This window comes from Azolla caroliniana, unplaced genomic scaffold, assembly GCF_043228905.1.
Source record: "Azolla caroliniana isolate FFs.n. ecotype wild unplaced genomic scaffold, voAzoCaro1.0.p SCAF_18, whole genome shotgun sequence".
NCBI classification, from domain to species: Eukaryota; Viridiplantae; Streptophyta; class Polypodiopsida; order Salviniales; family Salviniaceae; genus Azolla; species Azolla caroliniana.
This window is the reverse complement of record NW_028230453.1, coordinates 275,244-303,157: the sequence shown is the minus strand read 5'-3', so window position 1 is coordinate 303,157 and position 27,914 is coordinate 275,244. Positions and strand designations below refer to the sequence as shown.

Here is a 27,914-nt window from a genome sequence, read left to right as displayed (position 1 = left end):
TCTATATATATATATATATAATAATTATAATTTATATGTATATATATTAATTGAAGAGAAGAAAATATCTGCGTTGTGGTTTTATCTGAAAAACCCTATCATCTCTGCACAACAGGAACAAAGGGAGCAGAGACAGATATGGCGTCCTTAGCTCTGCCTCGATCACTATACGTTCCATGGAGGCGTCCTGAAGCTCAGTTCTTCTCTTCGACCTCCCCTAGGCGCGTGTCTTTGCGCATGAATTCCTCTACTACCATCCGATGCGGTCGCATTGTTCTTTTCGAAGACGAAGAAGAAGAGGAAGATCCTTCCCTTTACCCTAACAAGTATCACGAGCCTGTGGCTCTCGTCACAGGTGCTTCTCGCGGCATAGGTCTCGAATTCGTAAGTGATGTATATTTTTTAATTATTTCCGTTTTGTTTAATTTATTCTATGTTTTATCTGTCTTTTCTGTATGCGTTTTGGCCCCGGGATAGGGAAACGTCATTGTTCATTTGTGCTCTTCTTTCTTGCACCAATTCTGTTTGGATTAGACCAACATAGGGCAGCAGCAATCTCGTGCTTGTGGCTGATTATTTAAAAATAAATTATTCTGTTTGTCCTTGTATCAATTGTGTTCCTGAACAGACAGACATAGCACCATAGGTTCGATTCACACTAGCTCAATGATGATGGGAGGTGCCTAATTTGTACAAGATGTGGTTGAGGGTAAAAAAGAGGCCATTTCCAGTTCATAGCAACAAGTGGTTGAGCCTGGTGGCGAGGGGTGTGACTAGCGGAAAGGAGAAAGTACATTCTTGGTCTCACAGGAATGAGTGGTTGAGCTGTAGGGTAAGGCATGATTGTAGGAAAGGAAAATCACCATGAAATGATGGACTGGATATATGGTGATGTGTGATTGGAGGGAAAAGAAGATTTCATTTTCCATCCTCCATTTGCATAAACCTTAGCCAGTGGCTTAGGCCACACAAGTTATCGATAGTAGTTCTCTTTATAATAAACATATTCAATTTATACCAACATAAATTCTTTTTTCTTTTGAACACAAGAAATTGGCTAGAATACCAGTTAGCCCACAAAACTAGAGTTCAATTATTATGATCTATAGTAAATTATTTCAGTCTATTTTGAGTATTTTCTTCTATATGCTAGGCTCGGCAACTTTTGATTAAGCATCCTGGACAAGTTGTTTATGCCACTGCACGAAATCCAGATGCATCTAAGAGTTTGCAAGCATTGAAGAGGAGACACCCTGTTCGTTGTGAACTTGCAACTATGGATGTGACCAAGGAAGAATCTATAGAGGTGAATTTTTTTCCCTTTTACTGCCTTTGTTTTCTACCCCATTATATTGGAATCATGTATATTTCCCTGGCACCAGCTACGTCATTATGTCTTAACAGAAGCAAGTTTATTTAGACATCGACATATTTTCTTGGATATAACTGTCATATTGTTTAGACATAAATAGGAATTTTCTACTTAATAATGGTTTTTTACTTATGCGTAGGCTGTTGTGAAGGACGTGAATGAAAAGTATGGTCGTTTGGATCTTATTATGCATTGTGCTGGTCTCCTTCATATTCCAAATGAACTGCAACCAGGTTTGTTGTGGTCTGAAGCTATTTGTAGGGCCACATGATCCATAATATGTATTTATTTATTGCTCATTCGTCATCCTTCATTGTTTTGATGTCTTGATTTCACAAAATTCAGTTACTTAAATTTGCTAATTGTTGGTCATATCAATGGGCTACTTCTGGAATGTATAAACCAATCAATCAAAGCATTTTTCTTAAGACTGATAACCTGTAAGAACTATATTATCAATAAAAACAGCGGAGATAAGTAGTTTCCTTTAATAGCAATTCAGTTACTTAAATTTGCTAATTGTTGGTCATATCAATGGGCTACTTCTGGAATGTATAAACCAATCAATCAAAGCATTTTTCTTAAGACTGATAACCTGTAAGAACTATATTATCAATAAAAACAGCGGAGATAAGTAGTTTCCTTTAATAGCAATTCAGTTACTTAAATTTGCTAATTGTTGGTCATATCAATGGGCTACTTCTGGAATGTATAAACCAATCAATCAAAGCATTTTTCTTAAGACTGATAACCTGTAAGAACTATATTATCAATAAAAACAGCGGAGATAAGTAGTTTCCTTTAATAGCAATTCAGTTACTTAAATTTGCTAATTGTTGGTCATATCAATGGGCTACTTCTGGAATGTATAAACCAATCAATCAAAGCATTTTTCTTAAGACTGATAACCTGTAAGAACTATATTATCAATAAAAACAGCGGAGATAAGTAGTTTCCTTTAATAGCAATGGAGATACGAGATTTAAAGACCTTTTTCAATAAATGTTTAATATGCATGTGCAGAGACATACTTACGTGAACTTGACCCTGAGAAAGCTTTGCAACTTTTTGAGGTTAATGCACTTGGGCCAGCACTTGTGACAAAGGTAATGTTCATGTTGTATAAATCAGTGTTTTCCTTGGGGAATTAATGAAAAGTAAGATGAGAAAATTGTTTTCCTCATCTGTTGAAACTAAGATGAGAAAATTGATGAGAGGTTTCTCTTTTCTTGCACAGTCTCCCCCTTGCCTGATCATTTGCATGTTTTCGAAGATTATTTGATCATTAATCTTAACTTGCATTAAGTCTTCTATCTTCTGTTCATTAAGGCCTTAATATTCATGTAAATATGTTTCCAGTAATATTGCAATGACATCTTCATAATACTGGGAGATTATGTTGTCATATTTCTACACTTTCTCTACTTAATCTAGTTGTCAATTGATTTCGGCCCTTGGTATTCACTTGGAGAGATAAATAGATAAGATATATTTTATTATCATCTTCAAAGGTCAAATGTGAGCTATGAGACAAAAAATATAACATTTTCACATGGTGTGTGTGTGTGTGTGTGTGTGTGTGTGAGAGAGAGAGAGAGAGAGAGAGAGAGAGAGAGAGAGAGAGCACTCCTTCCCAATGTGATTGGTAAAGAACAAGAAGGTATGATTCTGGTTCTAAAAAAGTGAAAGAGAAATTTCTTATTGATTATCTGATTTAATGAAAAGAAACACTTCTTAGCCCAGCATATAAATGTAAATTGTAAGAACGATTATCCATATGTTTCTAATATGAAGGAATTGAGAAGCATACTTGTAATTAAATTTCCCTTAATTTATTACAGCATTTTTGGGAGCTGCTGAAGATTGGTCGTGGAACAGACACTGGTCGGAATGGAGCAATTGTTGCTGTGATGGGCCACAAATGCTCATCAATGACTGATAACACTTATGGATGCTGGTATAGTTATCGGGCTTCGAAAACAGCTCTCAACATGTGTAAGTAAAGAAAGTTGTACATCTTTAACTTTGTTATTTGTGTAATTTCATTATAGGTATATTTCTACTTCCATTGTATGTATGTATATGTATATGTATATCTATCTATCTATCTATCTATCTATCTATCTATAATTTCATTGTATGCATCTAACACTGACTGCTATATGTATATATAATATGCATATATCTGATGCCATAATATTTTATTTATATATACCTATTTTCATTATAGAGCATCTAAGTAGTGAAAGTTGATACTTCTTGGGCTTGTTATCTCCTCTTAACAGGATTGTAGGTATACATATCTAATCTTATTTAAGGGTATATCATGTATCCAATATCATAATAGTTGTACATCACATATCATTTTAGGTACCAGCTAATGATTTCTGGGTTTGCAGTTATAAAATCTATGGCAGCAGAATCGGAACGTAACAAAGATCGCATTTACTTTTCCATTATACATCCCGGAGCCGTCAACACTAGGCACATTCAACCATTTGCACCAAATATCCCCAACTCAAAGCTTTTTGCCCCTGATTATGCAGTTGAAAGACTATTGGGAATAGTGAATAAAGTTAGACCAGAGGACAATAGCAAGTTCACTTCATGGGATAGGCAGGAGATTCCATGGTAACAAACTACAAGGAAAATATTGCTTTAATGGAAATTTTGAGCTCAGAGAAGATTCAATGTTGTACAGTGGCAAAGGTATCGACACCCATGATTAAGAACATGTAATCATGATATGATTGTTTGCCATTTTCGAATTCCTTTACTGGAATACAGTCTTAAGTGGAGCACGGAATCCTTGTCCCACAAGACTGGGAATGATTTGATATCATTAGTATAAACAATCTACTGTAGAAACCGTATCTTAGGAGTGATCCATGATACTCAGTTGGCCTCATCAATAGAGTGATTGTGTATGTTTTTTAAAGAACCTATGTAGACTTGAGAAATTTTGTTTTGAGTTCCGGATTTCTTGCTGTGCATATGGAATCACAAAATATGTTTCAGTTTTACGACATACTGCAAATCATTTTCGTTGACTTGTAATCTAGCTGAAACTATTTAGATGTGCTGATAATTGACCCTAAACTTCACCGTCACACATTCCGTTTTATGACATTTGAAAGTCCCTAATCATGTTGTGAGTAATTTCCCCATTTGTTCAATCCAATCCAAATTTTGACCTTTGTGGAGGAGTTTGGTGTATTTGGTACACCTCTTGCCATGAGTTTTCTTTGATAGGTTATGTAGGACCACTCCAAATTATTGAACCCCTCAACTCATAGCATCGTGACAAATCATATTTCCTACAAATAATAGTGTCTCATGGTACATTGTTATTTCTCTCATATTGTTTTCTATACTGCTGCAGTATGACACAAACAAGTACACTATAGCCTGACTATGGTCTATGTATGGAATGTTTGAAGAATATACCCCTCAACTCATAGCATCGTGACAATCATATTTCCAACAAATAATAGTGTCTCATGGTACATTGTTATTTCTCTCATATTGTTTTCTATACTGCTGCAGTATGACACAAACAAGTACACTATAGCCTGACTATGGTCTATGTATGGATTGTTTGAAGGAATGCAGAGGACTGCTCCTCATATGCCAAATTACATGCATTGCTCTGCTACAAAAGCATCTTCTAGTGTAGAATTGAGTCCATATGTATGCCATTGCTTCTATATGACTTATCTCTTTCTATGGTTTCTATATGAGTTGCTCCTTCATTACATGCGTTTTCTAATATGACCCATACTTTGTTTGTGGTCAACAAGACAAAGTGATGGCCTTCATTGCATTGCTGAAACTTGTTGAAGAACCAACCTTTTAACTCCAATGCATATGGAGGAGAGAGAAAAAGGGAAAAAACCAAACAGACTTGGAAATTGTTGAAAGGAATATTTGACCATGATTCTTTCACGCTTCTTCTAGAGATCTTTCCTGTTAACGCAACTACTATTTTGCCCATTCATGGATCCTTGATATGAGAAGCAACAAGTTAGTGCCCTGAACAAGTTTCTGAATTTGACTATCATATGCTACTGTGTTATTGTATTATTGTGGCCTCTAAGGTCATCTTTATAGACCTAGAGGACAATATTCATCGTATTGCTAGCAATCTCTCTCAAAGAATTTATGTAATTAAATTTTCTTAAGGGGACTATGTATCACCTAATTCTCATTTCACGAAGTACCATCCACCTTCGTGATCAATCATTGCTTGTATACCAATAAGGAAGATGGAAGAAGATAAACCAAAGAACTCTGACTTCGTTTGTCGTTTGTTTATAGAGTATCCTTTGTCTTTTTCTTTAATGTTCACATTGCCCATGGATCTTATAACATCATTGACATGTGTTCATTCTACTTTGCACTTTGAATTTGCAAATAAAAAGCTTCGCTACCCAAAAACTACCTTGTGAAGATGGCTGTTAGTATGCCTAAATCAATTTGAATCAGAGAATATATGTACATATATGTATGTATATAAGAGCTCTTAACATTGGTGTATCAAGCAAGCTCTTAATTAGCTACATGGCTACACTATTAAATTGCTTTGATAACAGGTTTGTGCGCAAAATTTAATGCACATCTCATGTTTAGAATGAATCAACAGAGCATGTTAATATTGAAATTATGGAAAATCCAAATAGAACAGTAGAAGAGATTAAATTGAGTTCATTAATATCAACACATCATTCCTCCAAAACAAATTTAAAATGAAAGAATCAATCGGAAGTGATAAAACACGATATATACAAAAAGTTTATTAAGACCAAGTGAAAGTGATCTAACACTAAATATAAACCCAATGTTTATACAGAACCAATTGAAAGTGATCTAAAATGTGTATATACACCATTATACATGTTGAATGTATCAGAACTTCCTATCTATGATATATAATGGAATGCAGGATTTTTAGAAGCTATACCACCCACTGTTTCCGTCTGAGATGAGTGAGATCATGCAAATGAGACATGGGTCAAAGTATATGCAAATGAAATACCAAGATCCTCTACAAATGTCACCTTTAGTAAATTGCCAAATCACACTTTCTTTATGAGCCAAAAGTGTGATTCTTTACAAGCCAAACACGACGGTTACACTTCTTCCTATATTTAAATATTAGCTTTGGTTAAATGATATCAGGTCACTAGCATTCAATGCGATTCATAAACTACGCTGAGCACGATATTCATCTGTAGCTTCAATTTGAAGGATGTATCCAGTCTTCCTATTCGTATGCAAGGTGAAGAATCATTATCCATCTGGAGCACATCTGTATAAGTGATGCCAAGAAAGATTCATTAATACTAGGTCTCTAACATCATATATTCATCTAGAGCACATTACACTATAATAAATAAACAACAAAACCCTCCCTGTTCAATACCTAATAAAAACATACTTCATACATTTTCTATGTCCTTATGTTGTGAAACAAGTTTCTTATGGCGGGAATATATAGCAAATGCCATGATAAGTGTATGATGGATTTTCTAATGTCTAGTGGGGTTAAACATGTTCCCACGATGACATATATTCTCTGTCCTTGCATGATTATCCATGATCCCTATCAAGAAAAAATGATGCACCAAAATACATTTTCTATAAGGTGCGCATACTACATGATGGACATATAATACATTTGTGTGGTAAAACACATTGCCCATGGAAAAAATCTGACGCAAATGTGGGTGAATATGCATGCAAAGTTGCATGGTGTATATGCTAAATATATGGTTGCATACCTGATGCATGTATCATGTGCATCTATGGCTTGATGTAGTCGAGACTGTGCACATGTGGTTTCAAATACAATGATGTGTACACACTGCATAGATGAAATGAAATTGAGTACCGAAGAAATGTCAAATGCAAAAACCACAAGGAAAAGGAATATGAGAATTTTGTTTCATAGAGTATAGTGCCTTTCAATGTGCATGAGGGGCTCATCATTTGCTACCTGAAGAAGGCTCAGCCCTGAAATAGGCATCGGAGATAATTTGGTGAATAGCATCAGCTGACAACCCAGCAAAGATGCATCTTCATATGTCATTGCATACGCACCCATGCCTGTGATGCGTATACGATGACAAATATGATATGTGATGATGTTGAATATGATATGCTGCAACATTTGTGCATCCAAATAATGACATGAAGGTTACAAGGAAAACATAACCTAAAATGGATGTGATTTACATATGACATGTATATGATATAATGAGCATATGATGCATGCATGATACATTTATGAGGTGGGCAATGTTGCTCATACATCATCATGCACTCAAAAAAAAATGGAATGAAGCTTCGGGCAGAAAAGATATGCAAAAAATAGTGGTAATCACCTTCAGATGTGTGAGGGTTCATCATTGGATGCTGTCGAAGAATATGCATCCGCAATGCGCTCACGAATAGCATCAGGTGAGACCCAACCAAGAGGATTTAGAGCAATATTAAGCTCTTCAATGGGAAGATTTGTGGTTCCAGAACTACTTGCTGCAAGGTGTACGAAATCATCTTTAAGGTCTTGAATAATCTTTGAGAGGGGTGGACTTGGAGGCAAGAAAAACGAGGATTCAGGACGGAAAGGAAGCCATGTTGGCGCGAGTTTCTGGAATCGCAAATCAGAGTAGATCTGATCTAGGGAGGACGTTGCTTTCGGTACCTTTAACTTTTCTTTTCCTTCTTCTTTTTCTTCATTCAATTCTGCAGCCTCATCAGCGAGGGTCCATCCTTCCTCTGCCGTAGATAACCATGAAGGCGACGAAGAGGAGGAAGAAGAAGAAGAAGAAGACGATGAGGATGAGGAGAAGCACCTCACGGGATTAGTAGTAGATCTTCTCCGAAGCACGGAATCTCGTAATCGTAGTGCAACAACGAAAGCCATCGATTTCTTCTTCTCTGGGTTCCTGCTCCTGCTCTTCGTCTTCCTCTTGTTTACGGGTGAGGAATGTATAACCTAATTGTGGCTTCTGCGTTCTTCGACTTCTTTCTTCTCCTGCAGAAATTGCGTTTTGGTCAGGGCCTGCGTTGAGCGTTTTGCGTGCGTTTTGCGTCTGTCTGTGTGTGTGTGTGTGTGTAATGTCTGAATGGTATGGTATGGTATGGTATGGTATGTATGGATTGAGATTGATGGCGACCCACCGTTTTTGCTTCCTTTCCTGTGGATTCTCTGTATGTATATATAGAGACTGTGGGTTCTCTCGCCTTCCTTCCTCTGCTCTTGCTTGACACGGTCTGTCTGTGTGTCCGTCCGTCCGTCCGTCCGTCCACAACCCTTCACTAAAGAAAGAACCATATGTCCTTGCTCCATGTATGCTTCTATACATACATATGTACACACATACATATATGTATATATGTGCGTATGTATGCATGTGTATGTACGTGTATGTATGCATGTCAATGCCCGTGTATCAGTATGTATATGTATGTATGTACGTATGCATATATGTAAGTATGTTAATGTATACATATATGTATGTACATATGCATGCGTCTATTATGTATGTACATATGTATGTTAATGTATACACATGTATGTATGTCAATGTATGTATGTATGTCAATATATGCATGCATGCATGCATGCATGTATGTATGTATGTATGGATGGATGGATAGATTTATGTATGCCTGTATGCTAATGTGTGTGTGCGTGCTCTTCTTATGTACATGCATTGTTGTCATACATCAATCGATCCTTTTTGTCGTCGAGGGTTCATTCCAAACTTCCTAGTCGAATCTTCTACCGTTATCATCCCTGTAAAACCATCCCGTGTTGATGCACACTTGCCCACCAAAAAAGGCTCTTTTTCTAAAACTCTGATGTGGAAGGTTTTATTCATCGAGTTGGTTTGATCCATATTGCTGACGTGTGCAAAAGCTTGGAACTTGCACATCATGGCAATTTGGGAAAGAAACTTCATTCACGTTGCGATAATAGCCATCTGAGTCTTTGACTCTACATGACCCCATAATACATTTTCTTTTCTTTTTCGTCAATTATATGTTGTCTTGGCTTCAATGAGTGATGACTTAAATGCAAATTTGGTCTTGATAATTTCCAGTGACATATCAAGGATTACCATGTTAATATGCATTGTAAGGTTTTAGAGTGGTATGCATCGACTAGCCAAATATATGTCATCTGATGGATTGAACAATCAAAGGTAGGCGTGATTCCCTTCCTATCAAGCAATGATTTGTGTGATCTTCATGGAAAAATACATAATTAACTATTTCAACCATGCAACTTCAAATGACTTCGTAAAGCCTAATTAAAATTAGGTTCCAATTCCCCATATACTTTTTGTGAAATAACTCACATTATTGATCTTAACCTGGTTTTAACATACACTAAAATCCTTTTCCTATCATCTTTTAACTCAATGATTATATTTATACAAAAAGCATGGGTTACATCCTCAAGATCTTGATAGTAGAGTATTCCCTACATTAGAGATGCACTTAATCATAAATCAAAATTATTTTTTGTGTTGGTATAATTTGAAGGCATCCCAAATATATCCGATAGTGTCATTGCTTACCCATGGTTACCATGAACCTGTGATTCATGAATAGAACGTTGAAGGCTATGAGCAAAGTTAAACAAGAAATATTGAAAAAAAAATGGTAGGCACAATTAGGCAATTAGAACATAGCACAACAATGTTGGTCACCCAAGATATTTGAAAGGCCATAATATTTGAAATGGTTAAAGTCCATGTACATTAAGAGGTCGTAAGACTAATTTAGAGGGACATCGATTCTTTCGAAAGATCAATAAAAAAGTATTTAAAGCATAATGGCATGGTGCCCCACTATGTACCTGCATAAGTTCACCAAATGCCCCATTGTCCACATATTTGTAAGAGAGAAATAGAAGATGGCCTATATTTGCAAGAGAGAGTTAATCAATATCGTATGATTTAACATACGTTCACAACACTGAATTATTGTCATTTGCATTGTCTTATTCGAAAAATCGAACTCTACTTTAGTATGGGGCCTCAACATCAAAGACCTGTGTAAAAGGTCCAAGAGAGGGCATTTGCGATATGCGACAACACTTGGTATCCATGATGGAGCTACTTAGACAATAACAACAAAAGGCAATATTTTTGATGATTGGAGTAAGATGATCTCCACAAACTATCTAGTTGTACACACATTTTTCTAGCATCAATGCATACCAATATATGGGTCCAACGATCCATATCACCTATGAGACCTTGGGAGCTCTAATGTGTTTGAGCATGCATCCCTTAACTTAATTTCATTCAATATCTGCCAACATTCACAATTTAGCTTTGACATACAATGATGATGTGTGCAGTCATTTTCACAACCATGAGAGTGAGGCAACATTGGTTTGCAACCTAACAAATGCCACAATTCAGGTCAACTTGGTAGCGTAGTGCCACCTTCCACATTGCCATCGTTGAAATCCCTCAACTTTTAGGGATTGATTAGAAGCCATATCTGTTACGGGCATGGCCATATAATATATCACCACGCGATATTATATGGTCATGCCCGTAACAATATCTCTATCATTAGTTTTGTGAAGGGACTAGTCCCGAAGAGCACATCACCACCATCTTTCACTTTGTACGGAGTGCCAACCACATGTACCACATAATGAACCATCTATTGAAGTGCATGGAATTTAGGCTCTTCTTGGATGGCTAAACCGCCACCAATTGGTATAATCAACTCCTAATTGGCCACTTTCCTACCTTCAAAACGGTATGTGTGACTTTTTAATGCATGTTTGATCATAAGCTATCCATATAGGAGGCTCACAACCACATTTACATGATGTTTCATCTTCCCCACGTGATATTACTAGAATCCCTCTTCCAGTTTGAGCATTTGTGTTGTCATATTCTATTATGACCACAAGAAGAGAGCTTGTATTAAGGTTTTGTTTGAAGTTCATGCATATCAATGAACTCTTTCGCACCCACATGGATGTAATGAACTTAACCACCAATGTCGTCAATACCATGATGGACAAGGTATTGGATATTGATCACAACCAACATTTGGGCCCCTCCACAATGGAAGGCCTTATCACAACCAAAGAGCTATAGATCCACCAAATCACGCAACACACAACATGCCTTGATTCTTCATTCATCTTCAAAATATTCAATAATCCTTTGCTATTCTTAGCTTGAAAATCATTCAAACAAAACTATAGTTGAAAAGACGAGAAATCAATTGATCAACAAATTAACACTCAAGTTTCACACATAAAAATTGAAGCATATTCTCATGAGGAGATGAGGAAACAAGACTCATTGTATTGTTGTATGTGTAGGATTTTGGTGGTATTCGGCGAGATGGTTGATGTGGACTTAATGAACTAGAATTTATGTTTTGGATAAGGATGAGTGATGATGGTGTGGAGGCCGAAGCATATTCTCATGAAGAGATGAGGAATTTAGACTCATTTTATTGTTTATGTGTAGGAATTGGCAAGATGGTTGATGAGGACTTAATGAAGTAGTTTTTATGTTTTTGATAAGAATGAGTAATGATGGTATGGGGGTCGAAGAATAAGCTCATGAGGAGAGGAGGAAACTCGACTTAATTTGTTGGTACAGGATTTTGGTGGTAATCCAGCGAGATGGTTGATGTGGAAAGAGGAAGCATACTTGTTGAGTTTACAGTCACGAATGTGAAATGTGGTTCTCTTGAAAAAGCACACAACGTATTTGATTGCCTTCAAAACCGAGATGTACAAGCATGGAATACATTGTTATCAACCTTGAAAGTTTGTTGTAGCATTCAGTTTTTTTTATAAAGATTATGTTGAACAAGAGCAGGTTGAAGAAGTATTGAAATGGTTCATAACTATGACCTGTGAGGGCTTGTTTCCGAATATAGCTACTTTTGTTGTTTATGGATAGCTACACCGAACGTGTGATAAGTAAGTGATATTCATCCTCCACTAGTTTTTCGTTGAATACCTTGCATATCTTCATATTTAGTTGATGATGCTACCTCAACACATATTAAACTTTTGTGAGTGACTTCGAAGAAGTGTTAAGGCTCTTTGACAGCCAAGGCCCAAGGCACATGGAATAGTGAGATGCATTTGGGGGCCATATTGTGCGGATTAATATTCCAATTTTGACATTTTAGCATCTTGCAACTTCATCCTTCGTGCCTCCTTTGAGAATCTATGAGCACTCAAAGGTCAAAAGTCACACCACTACTCTCTACACATTAACTATGTGTCATAGAATCATATTCTATGACACATAACTAATGAGTTTTATATTCCCCATGACTAATGAGTCTCCACATTTCCCAAAAGTGAGTGGTTGTTGTACTGAGTTAATAAAGAGAGAGAGTGATCTTATATAAAGCACCCTCCTCCTACTTCATAAAGTGTCGGTTGTGACCCCTTGTAATGCTATATTTTTGTATCTCATATTCTCCTTGTGAATATACACCTTCTTCTTGAGTATTCTATTTTCCATTCTATCTAATCTATCTTGTGTTTTCTCTTCTCTCTTCTCTTTTCTCTCACACATACACACACATAACACACATCTCTTCGGCTGCACAAGAATCATACCTGATTCTTTACACTTCATAACATCACATGAGAGCTCCAATAGGTTACTACTCCCTAGCTCTTAAACCATTTCATAATGTCAAGCACCCAACCAAATGAGAGGATTTTGGCATTATTAGTTTTTGTACCTTTCCTCCTATGTTCAAAGCTTGTTTGGGTAGTCTATGATCAACCATATTCTTGACTTTTGGGATATACTTGTATACTCTTTGCATTGGCAGTACCTCTATGGGCGAAGCACCTGTTTCTAATAGCATGATAGGGTATTATGTTGAGGATTTTACCCCGAATTGTCTACATAAGAACATGTTTTGGATTTCCTCTATTCATTCCATGCACCAAGTGAGATAGTGCCACCCCACACCTCCACTCCATAAAGCAATGCTTGGACCCCTATCACATTGAATAACATGAATTTCACTTCCCACCCTCGAGCATCATTTTGGTTGCATCAATTTTGAAACACAAGAACTATTCAAACATGTTTGAAGTCTCCACTCATAGCATACATTCCACGTACTTGTTGATGGGACATTAAACAAGATATTTGAAGCTTTGCACCACTTATATTGGCTCCCCTTGTATGTAAAAGTGGGGTAGTGTCTTGGTTATATTTTCTTTTTTTCTTTTTTTCTTTTCAATTTTTTATTATTCTGCATTAGTAGAGCTTCTGCATACATGACGAAAGCATTGAGTTGAAACATTACAATGGCTCTAGCCATGATGACCTATAACGAATCACAAAGAAGTAGAGTAAAAACTAAAAAGAATGACATTATTCATCCTATATGTAATGATTGTGTAGCAGAACCCCTTTTTGAGGCTGATTCATCCGAACTTTCTCCCATTGAATAATCAACACATACCAGTGCCATTGGATTATCTGAAAATTCTCTACATTGTAGGCTAAAACTATTTTCAGCCATAACATTAGGCTCAACTTGAGTTAGTGAATGACAGACTTTGATTTGTCACCTACAACATACTTAGCAAATTCCTGTACTTGAACACCTGCTTCAACAAAACATGGATGGAAATTTTTTGTATTACAACACCTGCTACAACTGTTGCATTTGTAGACACCAAACATTCCATGGTGCACATTCCGCTTGGAATAAATCGTGGTGGGCCGCCTTGGATAGCCCACAACTATCATCTCCCATGTCGAAATGACCATGTCCTTCATCTCCACGACCAATGGCAGGAAATGTATCATACTTATGCATCTTCAATTCTTAATTCCCGATCTTGTAACTCAGTTTCAGTGGCAGCTCCTACCTTAATAACAGTTACACCACCTGTCAATAGCTTTGCAATTTTGTCTGCTAACTTTATAGTATCATAAACAAAATCTGTTTCTGCAAGTTCTTATTAATTTGAGCTATCATGGCCGGTATCTCATCTTTTGAGGTAGCAGTTGCAATAATTGTAGTAGAGTCGTTGGTGATGGTCACTTTACGAGCGGTTCCTAGTTGCTCCAATAGTTGTCTCTTTAGGATTCAATCCAAGATCACTAGCTATAAACTCGACACCCCACAACTTATTAACCATGAGTGTAGCAATCACTTCTCCAAAAACATCCTCAACAATAATAACAATGGGAGAATTGATTTGTGAAATGTTTTCTAAAACTGACAGTATATCCTTATCACCAAAATCATGTACTTATAACCACAAAATGATATAGTGTCCTCATCACCTCAAGAAAATATGCTTCGACCCCCACACCATCTTCACTCATCCTCATCACACAAAAATTTGCTTCATTCAGTCTGCATCAACCATCTCGCCAATTACCACCAAGTTCCTGTACAAATAACAACAAAATGAGTTTAAATATGTTTCCTCAACCCCTCATGATCTGCTTTGGCCCCCACACCATCGTCACTCATCCTCTCGTCATGTCTATATGCTTTAATCCCTACCGCCATCATCCTTGATCCTAATGAGAGAAACATAAAATCTTCTTCATTCAGTCCACATCAACATCTCGACCTCGCCAATTTCCACCAACATCCTATACTGACACACAAAAAAAAGTCTAAAAAAGTTCTTCACCTACTCATGATAATCTACTTCATTCTCCACAACATCATCCCTCATCTTGATAAAACAAAAAATCAGCTCCCTCAAGTCCACATCAGGTCCTTCATCTCCGCTTTAACACAACCTTCATGTTCTCGCATCAGCCATGTCGACGATTATCACCAAAATCATGTCCACATCAAGTCCACATCAAGTCCATCGAGAATATACTTGTATGCCTCCATACCATCAACACTCCGCTTTATCCCAATCTTCATGTTCTCACATCGGCCATGTTGACACTTATCACCAGAATCATGTACCTATAATGACAAAAAGACATACTAGTGTCCTCCTCACTTGAAGAAAATATGCTTCAACCCTCATGCCATCTTCACTCATTCTTATCATAAAACAAAAATCTACTTTATTCAGTCCACAACAACCATCTCGCCAATTACCACCAAGGTCCTAAACAAATAACAACAAAATGAGTCTAAATATGTTTCCTCATCCCCTCATGCTATGCTTCGGTCCCCACACCATCATCACTCATCCTCTCGTAATGGAAAATATGCTTCAATCCCTATTGTCATCCTCACTCATCCTAGTAATGAGAAACATAAAATCTTCATCATTCAGTCCACATCAACATCTCGCCGGTTACCACTAACATCCTGTACTGATAGCAAAAAATGAGTCTAAAAAAGTTCCTCACCTTCTCGTGATAATATACTTCAGCCCCCACAACATCATCAACCATCCTGACAAAAAACAGAAAATGAGGTTCTTCAAATCCACATCAACCATGTCGCCATTGCCGATTATCACCAACATCTTGTACCCACGAAAACAACATAAGTGCACTCTCTACCTCACCCTATGAAAATCTGCTCAACCCCCGCCAACATCGTCACTCATCCTTATTGAAACTAAAGCCTATGCTTCATTGTTCGCAACAACATCTCGGAGATTACTGCCAAAATCGTCTAACATCAAAAGACCCTTCCTATATGCCGCAACTACCTCCTCTATGTTAACTCACGTTGTTTGCACTAAGAATGGTGCCGGAGGCGGGAACAAACAACGAGGTGGTACGTAGTTCTACCTGACATCAACGCTTGCATCTAACATAATAAGAATAGTTGATCAAATACGATGAATTCTCCTTCTTGTCTAATTAGTTGTGTTTCTAGAACCCTTATAACTGTCATAATCACCTTTAACCGTATGTACCAATAAGTCCCAAAAAGACTTAACCTGATCCACAATGTGAATGTTTCATCATTGTATAGTTTGGAACACCTAGCTTTCCAAAGAACCCATAAAGCCAAAGAGGATACAATCTGCCAGACGTAACTCCAGGAGAAGGGGGGGAGAAGAACTTGATTCCCTCCAAGGAACTTGAAGTAGAATATACTTGAAAACTTCTCACAAGTAATGTCAAGGAAGAATAATGATGATGATAAAAAACCATTTGTTGATCCAACATTCCCCAGAAGATAACACCCCATGTGAAAATAGCCGACCTATACTTATGACCTAGAAGCCTAAGAATTCGAAACCAAAATCTTTTTGTGGCAACACATTCCCAAAATACATGATGCAATGTCTTAGATGCAGAACCACAGATAACGCATGACTGATCACTCACAGATCCCCTCAACAATGCATAATGAATCATCAACCATCAAAAATGCAATATCTTGGTTGTATTGTCTTCATTGCCATAATTTTTGTTTTGTCCAAAATAACAATTGGCCCACTTATTTGACAAAATCAATACATAAAGTAAGTGTTGCATATCATCGTATATGTTGATGAGAGAGAGAATAGTTGATTTATTGTTCATGATTAACCATTTATTGATTTATGTGTGTCATCCTTTCGCAAGGGCCATGCCAATCTTATGTGTATCACTAATTTTATCGAATGTCCTAGAGAGAGAAGATATTTTTTTAGTGTCTATAGAGAGGTCAATTTTGACTATGCAACCTAAGTACACTGTTTTTTATGTGTGAATAAGGCATACATATAAGCTCAACCTTCTAGGTGTGTTGTTTAATGTGACACTCGAGTAATCATCTCCTCTTAATAAGTCATCGGAATTGCACTCTATGTTTGAGCATGTAAAAAGCAAATGATATCCATCCTCTAATATCCTTTTGTCGCATACCTCAAATGTTTTTATGTTTGCTAGATGGATGCCATAATGCAACTTAAATACATAGCTTGCATGATCAAGTGTGAGGGCTCTACGAGAGTTAATGCCCAGTGTAGTAATGAGATAAGGTTGGATACTAATATTCACTCTCGATGATCCCATTGTCTCATACCTTACATGCCTTTATATTTGACAGATTTGATACCATGACTTTTTTGATTGAGTGTGAATGAGTGTGAGGGCTCTAAAAGAGTTAATGCTCATGTTTTTAATGAGAGAAGTTGGAATACAAACGTAGATGGATTGACAAATTTCAATGGTCCAAATTGACATAGAAATTTAGGTATTTGTTGTGGGGTTTGAACACATGTGTACTTGAGTGGAGGCAATCTTAAGTCATCCCCCTTAACCACTCTGGCAAACCAACTAATTTTTTATTTATAGTCAAGGCCAATTAATCTATGAGCTACCTGCTCCTATGTTTACTTGTCAACTAGAATGTTAAACCTTCAACCCTCATACATCCATGAGTTCAATGAGAAGTGATCCCACTAGGCAAGGCATTTGCATCTTTGCTTTAAGAAAATTAAAAAGAAAACACTTCTCGTCTTAGAGATGACATTGGTGTCATAAAGTGTTAATGTATGAATTATTTGGGAACCTTTAATTTTCCTTCATTGCTATTTTGTCAAAATGCATAATAACCCATCTTTTCCATTTTCAAGTGGCTAGTGTCGCATTCATTTCATCTACAATTGGAGAGGACATCAAACACTTCTCATCTTAGAGATGACATTGGTGTCATAAAGTGTTAATATATGAATTATTTGGGAACCTTTAATTTTCCTTCATTGCTATTTTGTCAAAATGCATAATAATCCATCTTTTCCATTTTCAAGTGGTGAGTGTCGCATTCATTTCATCTACAATTGGAGAGGACATCAGACTAAAGGTATTTCGAAGCTTTCTAGCAATTAGAAGTGGTTTTTCATATAGAGAATGCATGGTTATCCTTGTTGAGGACTTGGTTCACAAGCATAACCTTTATTTTGGACGGTTTGACAACTCAAGCTACTGCACATATGCAAAAGTTCTACAAGACACTTACAAGAATTTGTGCGTCTCTCTAAAGTTTTTGCTAAAATAAACTCATCTAATATGCACAGAGCCAAAAATGTGATTAATACATTGGGCTCGATGGTCTTCAATGCATTCTTGCCGTGCAAACATGTTAAACATGTCTTCCAATTCACCTGAAAATCCATGTTCCTTTTTCTCATAAATGCGAGAAATTGCAAGATTCTAGTCATTTTTGTACTTAATGCACTCTTCCATACATTTTATGATGCTCAAATAAAACGATCTCTTCAGGTCTACAAGGAATTAATGTTATGTTTCATTACCTTTCAAATAACTTTCCTCTAGTAGAACTTGAATGACAAGGTTATACCACGATGATCTCAAAAACCTACTTGTCCATATGCCTCTTTCCACTATCTTTCGCCCATGCAATTAACTTCAATTCCATTACGTGTTCAAATGACATTCCCATAAGAGAATTGATTATGATGCTCTATAATCATGCACATTATTTATATCCCCTCTTTATGTCAAGGTTTGATCCGATTTGTACTCCAATTGTTAGCCATCCCATTTCATTGGTGCATGATTATGCATATCATATATCCATGCACATTTTTCCTTTCCCATCCACATGAGCATTTTGGGATTCATAACTCAAAGAAGTTATTCCTTGTGAGTGACCAAATCAATTGATATGTGTGCAAGCATTTTACGACTTTCCTTACATTTGCCGATGCCTAAAGTCATAACGTTCTGTTGGGTTTCTTGACATCACTAAACAAAATTTCTTACCGATGCTTGTTCACACCTTTGCAAGGCATGCGATTTCACACATAATCATATGTTTTTATGTGCATCAATAAATAACTTGCTTGAAACCTTCCCAATCACATCGTAGAGTTTCCCTAGAAAACATATAGAAAATGCTCAGCAAGCCGGTATAACGCGGGATTGTTTCCACATCACTCCTCAAGTTTTGACCCACGAAACGTTACAAATTTTCCCAACTTAGCTTGACTAATAGGACTTGACTCCAGGGGTATTTCTGGAATTTCCAAAAGCTTAGAGGAAAATGAGTGGGTCCCACACACAAACAGAGACAGAGAGAGACAGAGATAGAGAAAGAGACAGAAGAAGCTCAGCAGATCTAAGTGTGCAAAGGTATGAAAGGTCTCTCTCTCTCTCTCTGTCTCTCAGATGTCCTTACCTTTAGGCTTTTACCTAGTATTCTTGTTTTGCTGCTCTGTTTCAGATCCTCACAGAAGAAAGAGAACAGCAGAAGGAGATCAGGAGAATACGCGGAAAACGAAGAAGAAGAATAGTACCGGTAGTGGCGATTTTTTTTGGAAGCTTTATATATCTTGCTCGATTTTAGGTTTTTGTTTCTAACGCACCGGTCACCAAAGCTGATTCTTCCGTTTCCTTCTGGTACTTCCCACCTTTTCCTGCACACAGATTTAACAGTAAAGTTTTCTGTTTTTATTATATTTTCCTCCCTTTGCACACATAGTTTTTAGATGTAAACATTCCAAATCACAGTTTTCATAAAAGATATTGTTTTCTAGAAAGTGGTAAAAATTCACAAAATGCATTTTCTAGCTAGTAATGAAGTTTTACAGAATCTATTTGTACGGCAATACCATCCAGAGAAATACTTACCAATTCACTGCTGCCCTTCTGAAAAAAATGTAAATTATAAAGACCTAAAACCTTTGGGTGCTTTTACGTGGCAAAGAAGGGAAGTGTATAGCAGGAACTCTGTCCTGAAAGGAAAACAATCAATCACACTCTAGTGAATCCTGATTTTATTTTATAACAAAAGAAGCCAGAAATATATTGCCACAGCCACCATTGGTTTTACTATTTTCCCTGACATTCATCCGAGTTTTATTGAACTTATTGTTTTTGTTCTAAAAAAAGCATAAGTCAGGCATCTCTAAATATTTGAGACCATCTTTTAAGATTAGGTAGTGAACTATATTAAACTTGGAAATTGTTTTTCAGACATCGCATGCTAATAATTATATTTAAGATAGAAAGATGAATTATTTCAGTAGGTTTAGGCTTAAACATCCTGAATGTCAACAGATTGTTGCCACCATCAAAATTTTCATTACCTCAAGGCATTGCATGAGTAGATTACTAATGAGTTTCCTTTGCATGTAAAACTCAACAGAGAATAGTGAGAAATTACAGTAAATTTATAGAACAATAAATATATATTTCAACTTTCCACTGATAAATTAGCGAGTGAGGTTGCATTTTTCCCAAACACTGACCCAAAAGCTGTTTGTAATACTTGTGCTGACAGATCCATTCTTAAATATTACAATTATGCTGATAATTTCATCCTTATGCATGGGAAAGCTAGTCCTTTCACAGAGTAGTTTCACCTACGCTCTATATATGTAACTGTTTCAGATGGTGGAGAGTGGGTGGATCTCAGAGGACTGTTTGACTCCTGAGATAAGTTTGTTACCACTATTTATTGGAGACATACATGGTTTTTGGACCCCAATTGATAATCATATATTGTGTTCTAAACTCTAGAATATGCCTATATAAATCTAGTCTCCACAATGAGACTTGGAGATTAATTAAAGAGTTGTTGAGAGTACTTCAGATTGTGTCTAATGCCAATGCATATGCACCCTTGTCAATGGACACATATGGTGATTCTAGGGTCTCGAATATGCCTGTACAAATCTGGTTTTTGTAGGTTTGGGAGATATATTAAAGTGTCCTATTTTGGATCATCACATACACTAGTGCAATGATAGATGTTTTGATCAATCTCTTCGAGAAACTTTGAATGACACTCACAACCAGTTTCCTGGGGCAGTTATAAACATCTTATAATGGGCAGGGCAATTGTCTAGGGCTTATCCCGTATTTCTGATTTCCTTTGGGCCTCATCCCTCAATCTCAACTTCTAAGTACTTAAGTCAGTTTCTCTGACATTTGTTCTCTATTTCCCCATGTCATGGACAGTAATATTTACAAAATCTGGCTGGAAGGAGAGGCAAAGAATCATTGTCAATTAGGATTAGCGTCCAATATACTGTAGCAGCTCCTTACGTAGGGATCCAGCCTTTCTGTGATGACCTTGTATGCTAGCTACTTGTTTATATCCAAGTGTCGCACTCTCTGTCAGCCTCGGGCTTATGGGTATCATGCAAATCTTACATCTTCCCACACGCAGTGTCCATGGAGATACTCTCATCATGAGACCATGAAGGTGTGAATTGGCCGAGAATGCATTGTTGAATGCTCAGAATAGTCTATTTTTGGAAGTCTTATGCTTGAGGAATGCTGTGATATGGTATAAATCAAAATCTAGAAGAGTTCATGCTCTTGCAAAAAGACTTATGCCTCTTTGAGATACAACACACACCCAAGTGACCTGATACATTAAAAGTGGTTAGTAATTGAAGAAGGAAAGGGTTGTTCTTTGTCTTAGAAATTGACTCAAGAAAGCCCATGTATTAGGGAAACTTAGTAAATTCTTCTATGGGAAGTAACCAAGTAGGGAATAGGAAGTTTTTTGAGGAATGTGAGAAGCTTGCCGTGAAGGACCACTGCGTGAAAGTGAACTGTTTGCTCAAGGTTTATCATTAAATTGAGGCTATATTGATCATTTCCATGATATTTAGAGGAAGAATCTAATGCATTTATTCTTTAACACTCTATGTGAACTCATGCAATGCAACTCAATGTTCACAAGATTGATGATCTTTTGTCGAATATGCTCTGCTTACTTGAGTGTTGCCCTCTTCGAGGTATGAGGGTAGCGAGGTGGCCCTTTGGAAGTAGTCTATAATTTGTGATTGTCTTCCCTGGCCTTGCTTGTGTCGAAGACGCCAAATAATGTAGTATCTCCCCCAGTAGTTATAGCAAGAGTTGTTGAAGGTTTTTTAATTTTTTACTTTGGTACTGCATGAAACCATTTTCTAGAAACCGAACAAACACATTTCATTTAAGTTTTTTCTTTCCATCTCTGAATCTCTAGTGTCCATGTTGGTGTTTCTTTAGTGCCTCACGAGCCTATATTGGTGCTTTTCTAGTGTCCACTCTTTTAAACATCCATCTGTCCATGAGATTCTACTCTGAATCTAACCTTTGATAGTTGCATGGATATTATAATTATGGTATTGGGTAATGTGGCTCATTGCTAGGCTGTAGACGTACACCCAACTTTCTCACATGATGTATTGATATATACATAGTATATTAATGTTACATCACCACATGTCATGCTAGATATTGTGTAATAGTTGCATTTATGTTAGGTTGGGGCTGTGTCCACTATTATCCTTGCTTTCTGTAGAGGTGAACCTCCTGATATGATTGCATGCATGCATGAAAGGACTACTTGGAGAGTTATATTGGGTAATGTGGCTCATTGCTAGGCTGTAGACGTACACCCAACTTTCTCACATGATGTATTGATATATACATAGTATATTAATGTTACATCACCACATGTCATGCTAGATATTGTGTAATAGTTGCATTTATGTTAGGTTGGGGCTGTGTCCACTATTATCCTTGCTTTCTGTAGAGGTGAACCTCCTGATATGATTGCATGCATGCATGAAAGGACTACTTGGAGAGTTATATTGGTAGGCTGTAGACGTACACCCAACTTTCTCACATGATGTATTGATATATACATAGTATATTAATGTTACATCACCACATGTCATGCTAGATATTGTGTAATACTTGCATTTATGTTAGGTTGGGGCTGTGTTCACTATTATCCTTGCTTTCTGTAGAGGTGAACCTCCTGATATGATTGCATGCATGCATGAAAGGACTACTTGGAGAGTTATATTAATAGGATAAATTTTCACTCTTTATCAGCCACGTTCCATTAGCAGTATTATTGGTTCAAGATCAGAAATGTCTTGTATCGTCTTCTTGATAATCTGGTCTTGTGCTGCAGGAAATTCATGTAGGAGGTCCTGAATATTGATTTGAAAGGTTTACTCAGAAGTGTCGTAGACACCTGAATGGAAGTTCCAGCAAAGATGGAGTTGCGACACTGGTCAAACTTTGACCAGACATATCTGAAAGATTTTTTTAGAGAGTCGCCACACACAAAGCTGACAGAAATTATGGCTGAAAGGGATGCTCATCTTGCCGAACGAGATAAAGCTATAGCAGAAAAGAAAAATGCATATGCTGAGCGAAACACTGCATTGTTGCAAAGAGATTTAGCCTATGCCGAGCGAAATGCAGCGTGGATGGAGAGAGATAGTGCTATAAAAGCTCTTCACATGATACAAACCAATGAAAATGACCAGGAAAGTAGTGCAAAGATCATGCAGATGATGCATTTCATAGCAAGTCACCCTTCCAGTGGATCAAACTATTTGTGTGCACCAAATGAAACAGCCAGTAATGATATGATAACACTTCCATTCCATACAGAACCAAGGTCACCCCAAAAGGCAATGAAAGAACAACAGGGAAAGAAAGCAAAAAATGACAATACTCCGAAGAGGCATAAAGTGGATAATCAAGATAAGAAAGTGTCCAAGTTCTCGGGGAAGAAAAGGAAGCAACAAGATGAGGATGAGGATGGAATATTCAGCATGGAGAAATTCAGCCATGATGATTCATCGAAAGGTATTGTGGCATGTGTTTCGCCATATGATATGTCCTCAATACCTGTTCCTCTTTGCTCATGTACTGGAACAAACCAAAGATGTTATAAATGGGGTAATGGTGGCTGGCAATCAGCATGTTGTACTAAGTTTGTCTCAGTATACCCACTTCCAATGAGTGAGTTTAAGAGTGGCTCACGGGTTCCTGGGCGAAAAATGAGTGGTAGTGCATTTAGTAAGCTATTGGAGAAATTGGCAGCTCTTGGTGTGGATATTACTAAGCCAATAGACTTGAAGGATCATTGGGCTAAACATGGAACAAATAGATACGTTACCATTAAATGAAGCTACGATAAGGATGACTTATACAAAAATTCATGTGCTTGTGAACAAATAGATAACTAGCTGCAAAGATGATGACCTTTAAACATTCTTGTGGACGTGGACTTGGACTTGCTTTGGACTTGCTCTATTTGGGCATGTGTAATGTTCCTCTTGTTTTTTTGTATTGGAGGAGTGGCTGGTTAGTTTGATCTCTTATAAACTTCACCAGTAGTTGGTTTCAGTCGAAAGTGTCCTATCGTTGACGTTCTTATTACTCGTAACTGTATGGCAATGCAATTGGAAATTGGTTTCATGAGACACATCGACTGCATGTCTTATTTGCGTTCCTTTTCTGTAGGATACTCTGACATATTGAATCTAGTGCTCCACTAATAAATGGATAGAAATGAATTGGTTTTATCATATGAACGAATAGACTTGGAAGTCTATTTCAGCTAAATTGTTTTGCTGGTCTAAATGCCTTTCCAAGTTCCATCTGCCATCTTTAATAGTTGGATGGATTTCAGTTTAAGAAACCATTTTCAAATACTATTGACGGTTTCAATATGTGTTTGAAGATTCCCTTGGTTTTGTGACATTCCAATCTATTTTTGGTATATGGTGTGAAAAATGAGAGTTAAAAACTCTTAATTAAATTAAATTCAAATTGTTCTCAACTTTGATGTTATAGTATCATACACAATCTAAAAAATGAAGGCATGTTTGTTTGGGGGTGGTGATTCTTTCTATTGTTTCCTTAACTTATTTGTTGGGGAAATTTTGATGGTCATTTGATTTTTTGTAATTGCAATCTTTAGCAAAGTCATAAACTTAGTTACTTATGTTACGATGGTTTAAGGGGGGCATGCAATCCCATTTTGTAGTGCAAAATGGTTAGGCCAATAGACGATCTTACTCTCTACTTGAGAGAAGATATGCCTTTTTATAGAATGTACACCACCTTTCTTAGTTCTCCTTATAAGGTGAATGATCGTTGTCTTATTTGCATAGTAAACCTTTCAAAATGTGCCAGAAATTTTAGAATTGTTTCATGCATATAAAAATATTTGTAAACTTATTTTATTTCAATGTGCAAGACACCTCATCAAAATTGACTATCCCATCATCGGCACAGAAGTAGAGAAAAAGTAAAAAAAATCATCCCTTATTAGCTATAGTTCAATTTGGAACTATTTTAAAACAATAGCCTAGATAGTGTATTGAGAAATGTTACAATTGTGGCATACATAACATTAGAATGTTACAAAGTTTGACTAATTTTCTTTTGCTCACCCCTTGTTTTTTTCAATTTGAGTGAATCTAGTGAATCAATGTTCGTAGCACATTTTATCATATAAATGGATTGGAAAGGACAAGATGATATGACATAAGTATGATAGGAAACAAAATAGATGTCTCAACTAAATCAAGGCAATAAAACACTCAATTACTTATCATGGCCAACTTCCAAGTCATATAAAGTGTGGAGAAGAATTCCTAATGTCTTTTCATTGATTAGAGCGAATGAAAGTTGGTTTTGAATGTCATTAATATTCATGGATATATTATGCACTCTTTAACAGTTAATGCATTCAACGCACCTACTTTTATACATTGGTAATATGCCTAGAAAACTTAAATCACAATGTAAAAATCTAATGATTATGATTATCTTATTGTCGAAGGTCGTTGTTGGATAGTTTAATAGAGATGAAAGCAACGATAACTTGTCATCTTGTAATACATTTTTTCTCCTTACAAAGTTCAAAGTCATCAATAAATGTTTGCTCCTCGAATTTTTAAGGAGAATGTTCAATTAAAAGGGGGTTGATGACATTGACAATCACATCAATCTTTATCTAGACATACATTAGGAGAGGACTTACATTTTACAAGGGTGATTGTATTGGGAGTCAAGGAATTAGCACTTACAAGCTAACATCTTGTTGATAGCATGTTTCTTTAGTAAGGCTACAAACCACTTTGTTGTTCCACATTATGTGGTGCCCTAGCATAGTGGGATCTCCATGAGAATGTTGAATATGATTGTCTATTTATTGTGCTTGATACTTTTTGTGATTAATTAGTGGGAGGTGGAAGGATGAAAAAGACATTTTTTATAGCATAAAGAATTGGAAAAATCTAGCTAATTCTTACAAAAATCAATTTGTGAATTGTGATGAGGGTCACCTCAACAAGGTGGGGTAGGAAATATACACAACTTTAATAATATGGGGGGATTATTGTTGGAATGACACAACATATGCTTGATGAGGCTACGCATGACACATGTATGAAAGAAAGAAGAATAAGTACACTCTAGGATATAAGTTGTAGAATCAATTCCAAAAGAAGAAGAAACCCGCAAAAGCGAGCCATAAAGAGAAACAATGTTTTTACTTTGGTAAGAATGTATTGATCACGAAAGCGCGCAACTAAGAAAGAGTGCCCATGTGATGATGATGATATTGGATGGGGGTCATGTCTTCCTATTTTATGACGACGGGATAAACCAAGTTAAAAGATGTAATATCTTATTTATATACCCAAAGTACATCCAAAAATCACGAAAAATCGAGCCCATTCGAGTGCCCAAGAGAAAGGTGCCATCACTGCTCATTCATTAAAACTACGAAATCGATCAGATTCTTGAATCTATGACTCATGAGGTAGAAATTATAAACATATGGAGCAAACATCGAGGAAAATATGTAGATTTTGTACAATAGTCCTACAAATCTATGTTGATTTCTTCTTGTAACATCATGTGTAAATTGAATTAAGAAAACTTGTATGCCCATTGTGGTAAAGAAAATTTTCCACAACATTTTGGTTGGGTTTGTCAAAATGGGAGAACAAACTTGGACTGATACACCAAACTCACCGTTTGTGAATAAATGCAAGGTGTCAATGTGGTTAGGTTGTGTGAGTAAGATTTGATTTGTCTGTTTTCCATATGAGCAGGAGGATTAACATGGGCTGGGTCAAAAGAAAAAGAAGAAGAAAAGACATAGATGTCAAGACTCAAGATTACAATGGGACACATTATTTAAGGAGGGAGTGACGGATATGGCAAGCATTTTACTACATCTAGTTTCAGGAATGAGAGTCCATGCCACATGGGCATGGACAAATATAGTCGTCAGTCGTGACTGTTCTAATGGTGGTGTTAAAGTTTGGTCATGATTTCTAAGGCTTTTAATGTTATATACCCGTTCTGGAAATTGCAATGATGGGGATATTATTGCTATGTAGCTAGTGCTATTTATGACCCATTGCTCTCTCTCTCTCTCTCTCTCTCTCTCTATATATATATATATTATATATATATATATATATATGTATGTATGTATATATATATATATCTTCAATGAATGAATGAGTTTGGGAGACAATCAATTCATCTCTAAATGTAGTAGTTGTAGAAAGTATAGTTAATCCAATTCACACACATACCAATACCAATACAATGAATGATGATGAATTTGACATTCAATATATGATTTCATGTCTCATTAAGAGTGCAGACTAGATTGAAATGAACCAAAGGCTGACCCCTTCATAATTATTATGGTCAAGGATTTGCTCTTAGAAGCAACCATGTAAAAGAAGGGGAGATTTATTATTATTATTACTTTTCTACTCTTTTGTCTCGGTAAGTTGTGTTCAATCTAGGTCGATTTCGGGTCAGCCTTTGGTTGG

General features: G+C 36.6%; 3 protein-coding genes and 1 non-coding gene across 5 annotated transcripts; 2 read left to right on the top strand and 2 right to left on the bottom strand.

The window, feature by feature from the left end:
• The first annotated feature begins 60 nt into the window (after positions 1 to 60).
• Positions 61 to 4,354, top strand: LOC147851909 (uncharacterized). Its single transcript, XM_087334333.1, has 6 exons — positions 61 to 384; positions 1,154 to 1,306; positions 1,512 to 1,605; positions 2,396 to 2,478; positions 3,214 to 3,367; positions 3,772 to 4,354. The coding sequence occupies exons 1-6, from the start codon at positions 139 to 141 to the stop codon at positions 4,005 to 4,007; spliced, it is 966 nt and encodes a 321-aa protein (XP_087190459.1). The 5' UTR covers positions 61 to 138; the 3' UTR covers positions 4,008 to 4,354.
• A 1,725-nt stretch (positions 4,355 to 6,079) lies between these two features.
• LOC147851908 (uncharacterized) lies at positions 6,080 to 8,418 on the bottom strand. 2 transcript variants are annotated; one of them, XM_087333729.1, is made up of 2 exons: positions 7,756 to 8,412; positions 6,080 to 6,680 (listed from the first exon to the last, which is right to left on the bottom strand). In XM_087333729.1, exon 1 carries the CDS (start codon positions 8,295 to 8,297, stop codon positions 7,758 to 7,760), a length of 540 nt encoding a protein of 179 aa, XP_087189855.1. In that variant the 5' UTR covers positions 8,298 to 8,412; the 3' UTR covers positions 6,080 to 6,680; positions 7,756 to 7,757. The 2 variants fall into 2 exon arrangements, with proteins under 2 accessions (XP_087189855.1, XP_087189856.1); XM_087333730.1 differs by lacking the exon at positions 6,080 to 6,680 and adding an exon at positions 6,744 to 6,974 and having other exon boundaries at positions 7,756 to 8,418.
• An 8,458-nt stretch (positions 8,419 to 16,876) lies between these two features.
• Positions 16,877 to 16,981, bottom strand: LOC147851907 (U6 spliceosomal RNA). Its single transcript, XR_015531488.1, has one exon. It is a non-coding gene; the product is annotated as a U6 spliceosomal RNA (small nuclear RNA).
• Positions 16,982 to 19,414: 2,433 nt separating this feature from the next.
• On the top strand, positions 19,415 to 24,453 carry LOC147851906 (uncharacterized). The gene is made up of 2 exons (XM_087334088.1): positions 19,415 to 19,704; positions 23,225 to 24,453. Exon 2 carries the CDS (start codon positions 23,292 to 23,294, stop codon positions 24,231 to 24,233), a length of 942 nt encoding a protein of 313 aa, XP_087190214.1. The 5' UTR covers positions 19,415 to 19,704; positions 23,225 to 23,291; the 3' UTR covers positions 24,234 to 24,453.
• Positions 24,454 to 27,914: the final 3,461 nt, after the last annotated feature.